This window comes from Cyprinus carpio, chromosome B6 (genome assembly GCF_018340385.1).
Source record: "Cyprinus carpio isolate SPL01 chromosome B6, ASM1834038v1, whole genome shotgun sequence".
Taxonomy (NCBI): Eukaryota; Metazoa; Chordata; class Actinopteri; order Cypriniformes; family Cyprinidae; genus Cyprinus; species Cyprinus carpio.
Genome location: NC_056602.1, coordinates 3,090,042 through 3,098,356, shown reverse-complemented (window position 1 = coordinate 3,098,356; position 8,315 = coordinate 3,090,042). Strand labels below are relative to the sequence as shown.

The 8,315-nt window shown below is 35.0% G+C and overlaps 1 protein-coding gene across 1 annotated transcript in view; it reads right to left on the bottom strand.

Annotated features, from left to right (window-relative positions):
• Nucleotides 1-1,571: 1,571 nt before the first annotated feature.
• Nucleotides 1,572-8,315, bottom strand: part of LOC109053419 — a 33,959-nt gene continuing 27,215 nt past the window's right edge. The window contains 8 exon segments of the mRNA XM_042725209.1: nt 1,572-1,760; nt 1,927-2,132; nt 2,474-2,611; nt 2,614-2,679; nt 2,754-2,870; nt 4,611-4,788; nt 4,866-5,036; nt 8,004-8,234. Coding sequence (XP_042581143.1) covers nt 1,719-1,760; nt 1,927-2,132; nt 2,474-2,611; nt 2,614-2,679; nt 2,754-2,870; nt 4,611-4,788; nt 4,866-5,036; nt 8,004-8,234 — 1,149 coding nt within the window. The 3' untranslated portion in view covers nt 1,572-1,718.

Genomic DNA, 8,315 nt, shown 5'->3' with positions numbered 1-8,315 from the left:
GTTGATGCTGTGCTTTAGTGTTGCGGAGATCCAGTGACAGCCAAAGTGTGCGCGATCTCTCACATTCACGCGCTCTCCTTTATTGTCTGGAGCGGTGCGTTTCGGAGCGTTGCGTCAGAGCGTCACGCCCACGAGCGCGTACAGACCTCAGGGACACACAGTACATATTACTCACTCCTTCTTTGCATTTGCTTGATAGTGTAATATTGACTTATTACACTGAATAAGACCTCGCGTTTTTAATAATGTTATTTTGTATATATAATCACAAAATTTTATGCTAATTTGAGTGGATTTGTTTTGTCATGTCTCTGGGTGCTGCTAAAAGAAAAAAAAAATTATCTTTTAGGTGTGTCTTCAGTTTTTCCTGTCTGTAATTGGAATGTTTTCTTGAGAATGTTATTAATTGGTAATAATTTTATAGGCCTTTATATAATTTGTCCTCACTTTCCATCCTGTTATTTGTTGCTGTTAGCTAGATAAAATCCCTTTAACTAACAAAATCCAGTCCTGTAATGACATCATTCTGTAGAAAGTGACATCATTCTGGTAAGTCGAACACCACCACAAACATCAGTAAATATTAAGAACTATGAAATCTTGAGATGAATCCAATGTCTAGACAGACAGACAGACAGGAAAATACGAAACACGTCAGTCCTAAAGCATTTCTATTGTGGTTTTTACAGGATGTTTCGCAATGGAGTTATTCGGTTTTGCAATGTATAGCCCAACTTTACTAGCATCCCTTTTCCAAAAATGACCTTAATTTTTATCTACACTCTAAAAATGGTGCTAAATAGCTCTAAAGGTGGTTCATTGGCTCATACGCACAGGGAAAAACACTTTATGTGCTATAAAGCACCTTTGTCAAATGCTGCTATGTAGAACCATAAGAGGAAGCTCATTCTCCTCCTTAGATTTTTGATTTGTTATTCCACTCTCATATCTCATATGTCAAAAAGTCTTGTGTGGGGGCCCTGGAATATGTCCCTTATGGGGGCCCTTGGAGGCAAAAGGTGAGAACCACATTATCTTCAGGAAATACACTGTATTTTAAAGTTTTAAATTTTTAAATCCTTTCCTTAACTAAACCTAAGAGACTAAGAAAGAGTAACAGAACATTTAAAGAAATATACAGGGGCTTAATATATATATATATATATATATATATATATATTTTTTTTTTTGTATGGCAGTGGTGCTACAGCACCTAAAGAAGCGCTGAAGAGCCAAGTTTTGTGTGTGTGTGTGTGTGTGTGTGTGTGTGTGTGTGTGTGTGTGTGTGTGTGTGTAAATAACATTTCCACATTCATTCAAAGTTTACAGAATAAGTTTGATTCTTTTTATAAATCAGTGCATTGAAAATAATCCCACGGAGAATTAAATAATTTCTTGCAGACCAGAGACTTTATGACAACTCTTCAGTTGTTTATTTTATCAAAGCAATTTTATTAAAAGATTACACCACTGTTTGTGTTTCATCACCTGTGAAATAAGGCTAAGCAGAAACAGAAATAAAAAACAAACAAAAGTTTTTGAACGTTTTTAAACATTTAAAAGTTAGTCCACAGACTCACACTGAAAATAAATAAATAAAATAAACTTTATTTTAGAGTTTTCACAGGATCGATAGGTATAAAAGGTAAAAAGGTGAAAAGGATGGGCCTGATAACATAAAAGCATGATGTTATTACGGTATAAACATACACGATGGGCTATACTTCAGTTGAATTTCCAATGATGCTCGTCCCTTGAACCTGTAAAGAACAAAGAGAGTAAATGAAAAAATAAATATGCAGAATATTCCAAATCTCAACACAACTGAAAAATAGCTATAAAATAGCTTAAATGTCTCAGAAATGGTAATGCACAATGTAGAAATTCCATAAGCACTATCAAAACAGATAAATCTGTATGCCGTACTGTAGTGCACGAGTGGTCCCTGGTTTGACCTGGTGGGTTAGTGGGTTTCATGCTGCATTCGTGGTTGTGGGCACACACTTTTTTCACACCAATGACAGGCGCCTCAGATTGGGCGTGGTCACAGTCTCCACCAATCACAGACGAGCAGCTGTGACCAGAACTGCTAAAGCAACTAACACTTTCTCCTGAGGACACGGAACTCTCCACTGAAACACAGCACATTAAAACATCCTATTAGTAACATATATTGCATATACTGTATATATATATATACCTCAATATATGCACATGGGTGTTGAACTGCAGTGCATGTGGATAGGCTAAATAACAAGATGGTTTTAAAAAAGCAAATTATCAGAACTAATTATTAGATATAGAAAAACATGACCTGATGAAGCATTCAAAATAAGACCAGAAATATGTATTAAGAAATAAGGTACATTTTAAATGGCACTTTAATTGATCACAAATTTCCAATTAGTCATTGCATGTGTTATTTTGTGTAGACAACGTCCAAAATAGGATGTCATTGTGAAAAAGGACATACCCAGTGTACTCTGGTTTCCGCTCTCCTGGTCTAAATCATCTTCCTCCTCGATCCCTGATCCGTGGATGTACCGGACCACATCTCCTCCACTCAGATGACCCACAGGGGATGTGGATCCCCACCCAGAGGAGGAGGAGAATGGCTTCCAGAGGATGACGTACAGCTGGCCGAGCCGACAGAATTCAACCGGAGGACAGGAATCCCACCTACGATATCATATAGAGTTAAATAAGATCAATATCTCAGGCTACCCAACGTTTAACCATGACAGGTGCTTCACCTCGTCCTGTGGGAGAGCAGTTGATGGCTCGGTCATTGATGGCCATCTCACTGGGCTGGATATCCATGAAGGGTTTATGACCGATTCCCATGAACCACCTCTCCTGGATACGGATCTCTGCGTGGAGATCAGAGAAACAAACAAGCTGGGGCTATTAATAATATATGTGACCCTGGACCACAAAAACAGTGATAAGGTACATTTTTTGAAAAGCTGAATAAATAAGCTAGTTAGGATAGGACAACATTGGCTGAGATACAACTATTTGAAAATCTGGAATCTGAGGGTGCAAAAAAATCTAAATACTGAGAAAATCGCCTTTAAAGTTCTTCCAAATGAAGGTTCTTAGCAATCTGTTATTTACTAATCAAAAATTAAGTTTTTGATATATTTACTGTAGGAAATTTACAAAATATCTTCATGGAACATGATCTTTACATAATATCCTAATGATTTTTTCCATAAAAGAAAATCATTTTGACCCATACAATGTATTGTTGGCTATTGCTACAAATATACCTGTGCTACTTATGACTAATTTTGTACTCCAGGGTCACATATGCTCCTTAAAAACGAACAAGAAAGTGGCTAGCCGCACACTGAATCCAATACAGACCGAAAAAGTCTACTAAAAACATTTTTATTTTTATTTTATAAATTGCATCATGCAAAAAAGTGCAGCATGCATGTGAGTTAAAAGCAAATGGACACAAGCAATGTTTGATGCACATATCTACAACAGTGCGACCAATTCTAAGGAAAAGCAGAGCTGTTAAACATCTATGGAATGCATCGAATGGGAGGACTATTATCGGGAAATCTGATGAAAGTGAGAGTGATGAATAATGCATGCAGCTGCATATGGGAGGTGAGCTTCTGTCGTTCATATTTCAATCCTTATCACATTCCTCAACATACAAGATCACGTTTCACAAGTTCACCAGTGCTTCATTAACTTAAGCACATTCACATTCACATGAGATGCTGATGTTTCAAGGTTTTCATTTTATAATCAAACAAAGAACGAAAGATAAAGATTGGATTGCAGCAAGAACTGCATTAAATCACGGCTTTACAGTAAACCTACCGTAGATTAACTTCAAACCTTTTTTACGATTTAAATCTCAGTTAGGGATTTAATTTTAACTTGCACCTGAAGAGGATTGAATTTCCAAAAAGCCAGCAATTTTTCAATGGATTCCCAGAGAATGAGAGATCAAATCTAATCACAGGTTAGATTTTTAATCACTAATTTGCTTTTAAAATGTTTTTTTTTTTTTTTTTTTTTTTTTTTACATATTTTGAAGTATATTGGCAACCAAACAATGGCTGGTCCTCACTGACTTCCATAATATGGGGGGGGGGATGGGGGATGGGCTGGTCAATGGAGACTTCAAAAATGATTCTTCAAAATATTCACTATTAACTAAGCGTTTTCCCTAAATAAACTCCAAATTACTGCTTATTGATACCAAAGTAGTTGTTGTAGTTGTTAAAAATAATATAATACTAATAAAAATAGTTGTTGTCAAGTACAGTAGTTGTAGGTATAGGGTAGAGTTAAGGGATCTAAATTATGGTCATGCAGAATAAGGCATTAATATGTGCTTTATAAGTACTGATATGCTATTAAAATGCATGCAACATAGTGTTTCCATATTCTAAAGTGTTACAACTTGAGGGTGAGTACAGATTGACAGATTTTCATTTTTGGGTGAACTATCCCTTTAAGAAATACAATAACCTGAATCGAAATAAAACCTAGAGCAAGAAACTAGATTAGCTCTAAATGCTCCTGAATTTAATTCCCACCATAATCATAATTCGTGTTTATCAAGACAAAAGCGAACTGAATACCTCGGTTGAGGACGGCTTGTTCCCACAGGATCCTCTCCCGGTCTCTGGTCCAGTTCTCCTTCACTTCTCGACTTGGTGCTTGAACGACATACGTGTCCTGAGACTTCCTCCTTCGAAACCAGATCTCAAAACACAGCCCGCTGTCACCGGAATTATGGGTCATGCCGATGTCTGAAGTCTGCGAGAGCACAGAAAGCAAAAGTGAAAGCCGTCTCTATTTTGATCTGTTCACTGATGCATCATGTAGTGGTTTACCTTGAAGGATTGTTTGTAGATGTATGTATCATTCCCAATGTCTGTTCTGCGCGTCTTGCTGAAGAGTATGAGATCTTGGAAGAGAAAGATGTGACGGTAGCATTTCTTCTTCCTGAAGGTCAACAGGAACTCGTCCTGACGGATCAGCTGGCCCTGTTCCTTCAGATTCACCTGCACACACATGAACAAAATAACATGAATGCATTTGGCAGATGCTTTTATATTAATCAACTGCTTTTTGCATTCAAATTCTTTTTCCAGTGTCTTTTAACAACAATCAAAACGTTCATAAAGTTAGTAAAGAGAGACTTGCATTCACCTTAAAACCTTTTATATCTACTGTATACTACTGGTCAAAAGTTTCGAATAATTACTTTTTTTTTTTTTTACGTTTTTTAAGGAAAAGGCTGCATTTATTTGATCAAAACTATAATGAAAACAGTAATACTGTGAAATATTATAAAAGTTTAAAATAACTATTTTCTATGTGAATAAATATTAACATGTACTTTATTCCTTTGATCAAAGCTGGATTTTCAGCATCATTACTCAGAAATCATTCTAATATGCTGATTTGCTGCTTAAGAAACATTTCAGATTATTATCAATGTTGTTGTCAGTTGTGCTGTCGAATATTTTGTGGGAATTGGTGACACACTACAATTCATAAGTTTGGGGTATAAGTTAGAAAAAAAAATTCTTTATTAATTACTGAATCATTAAATTGATCAAAAGTGACAGTAAAAGACATTTATAATGAAGATTTTTATTTCAAACAAATGCTTTTCTTTTGAACTTTCTATTTATCAAAAAAAATGAAAAAATAAAACATGTCTCAATTTCTACAAAAATATTGTGCAACACAACTGTTTTCAACATTGATAATAATCAGAAATGTTTCTAGAGCAGCAAATCAGCATATTAGAATGATTTCTGAAGATCATGTGACACTGAAGACTGGAGTAAATTCACCTTTGATCACAGAAATAAACAAACAGTTTATTTTAAACTGTAATGATATTTTAAAACAATATTGCTTTCACTATTTTTTTTTTTTTTTTTTTTTTTTGTTCAAATAAATGCAGCCTTGTTGAGCAGAAGAGACTTCATTCAAGAACGTAAAAAAAAACTGAACTATTCCAGACTTTTGACTGGTAGAGTATAACATTTCTTAATATGCACAGTTCTTTTAAAGACACATCCATCATCAGCTCTCATGTTGGGTTTTCAGGCGGAGATTGATGTGCAGACAGACAGTGGGACGCGGAGGGAAGCTGAGACACAAATCATTTTCACCGAGAGGAGAGGACAGAACTAAGAGTGATCCTGAAGAACCGCAGTCAATGTGTCACAGATGATCAAGAGCAAGGTTTCAGAGTAACTGTTACATAACAGTACAGTAACTCGACTGTCTCAGCACACAGGTGGAGGGAGTGAGCGAGTTAGTTCACTGTTCTTTTTAAAAGCTTGCTGTCTCAAAATAAATGCATGAAATATGATGGTATTTATCTTTTTTAATTACAGATGGTGTGTGAAGTGGGCAAAGCTCACCTACATCTCACGCCTGACCATCCTGTTCTATAAAAATCTTTATTTCAGTCGCCATTTAGTTTGCAGATAACTATGTTTTGCCTTATTATGCAAAACAACACATATCATAGATTTATAAGCAAGCAGGTAAGCAGTACTGTTATGAACCCCTCTTTAGAACTGGTAGAGAAAAAGGTTGCATAACATAAAGAAGGACACGTGAGACCTAAATGAAATGCTAGAACATTTATTTAAATAAACAAAACTAGGAAACACGTATCATAACGGAATAAAAACAAAAATACTTCTACAATAATTACCAAACTATGATAGACATAAACGAACAACGAGACACTTCAAAATATAAAGGCAACGAAAATCAACCAAAAGTGTGAGTCCCCACCCACCCCACCCCCATCATGCTCTGCTTTAGCGTCCTTAATAGCGTCGTTCACCAATGCAAAACAAGTACAAACTTAAGTAAACACAACATTGTCTGAAGAAATAATGGTGATTCTCTTTAGTGGATTTTTACTGTTGCTATGCAGTTGCTAGGATGTTTTTGTTTTACTGCCAAAATAATTAACCCTTAAATCTGTGCTACTTTCTGTTTTCTAGATATGTATCTCATGATCATTCACCAGGTGAAAATCATGCTCCTCTTTGCAGCACTTTACATTCTGAAGTTAAATGCATCATCTCAAATCACTGACCCCTCAGTATGTGCAATAATGACGCTTGCCATGACACGCTTTTCTAAATAAACAGGGTTGAAGAAGAAATTTGCCTAGTTCTGTAAACTAAAATGGAATTGGGGTTTCTGAGATGTTGCAATCTCTCATCTCTATCACTCCAGTGTCATTTTAATATTATGAATATTCTGTTATAGTATTTTATTAATATTTGATTTAAATTTTAGCTTGTTTTAATAATCCTTTTTAACTATTATTTTTAATTATCTCTATTTAATAAAGCTCAGTTTATTTTATTAATAAATTAGTTAATTAATTAATATTTTATAATTGGTAATTTTAGTACTTCAACATATTTATTTTAGTTGGTTGCCAAGGCAACATTTCTAGTATTTGAGTTTAATTATTGTTTTATCCAATATTTATATTTTAATTTATTTCGGCTTAAATTTAACTACAGACAATTATGTAGTTTCATAGATTATATTACTAGAATTACCAAAAACAATAGTTGGATATACTAAAAATAGTCATTTAGATTATTTAACTAGAGTTATTAAACTCATTTAAAGGAAAAGCATCAGAAGTATTACACTCAAGAAAACTATAAACTGATTCTTCAGGAATGTAAAGAATAATAGTCTCATGTATAATAATCCAAAGAGAATATTTTATGTAAGATCTTGTTTGTTTCTTAAATGCATGAGTCAGATTAAAAAACAAATTGTTAAATGTTTTTTTTTTTTTTAAATTAGTTTAGTATTTTAAAAATTAGCAATTTTAGAACTTTTAAATTTTTTTAACTGCTTAGTTGCCAAAGAAATGTTTAAGAACTAATATTTATATTTTCCTTTATTTCAGATTTATTTTTAAGCACCCAAAAATGTTAATAGTTTCGTTTAGCGCTGACACTCACATCACAGTCCTGAATGTCGTCCATGGTGAGCAGGTCGTTGCCGTGGCGGAGCTGGAACTGGATGATGTTCAGCGCGGTCTGTATCTCGAGCCGCTCGTGTCCTGCATGCGCTCCAGTCTCACACTCACGCAGCATGTCCTGCAGCAGCAGCCCGTATTTACTGATGCGCTGCACGGGCTTCAGCAGATACGAGGACAGATCCATCTTATCACCCAGCAGCTGCTGCTTCTCCTGCAATCACGTGATAGAACTAAAATTAATAAACAAGCACAGCATCAGAAGTAAAACACTCTAAACTGATTCATTAGATGC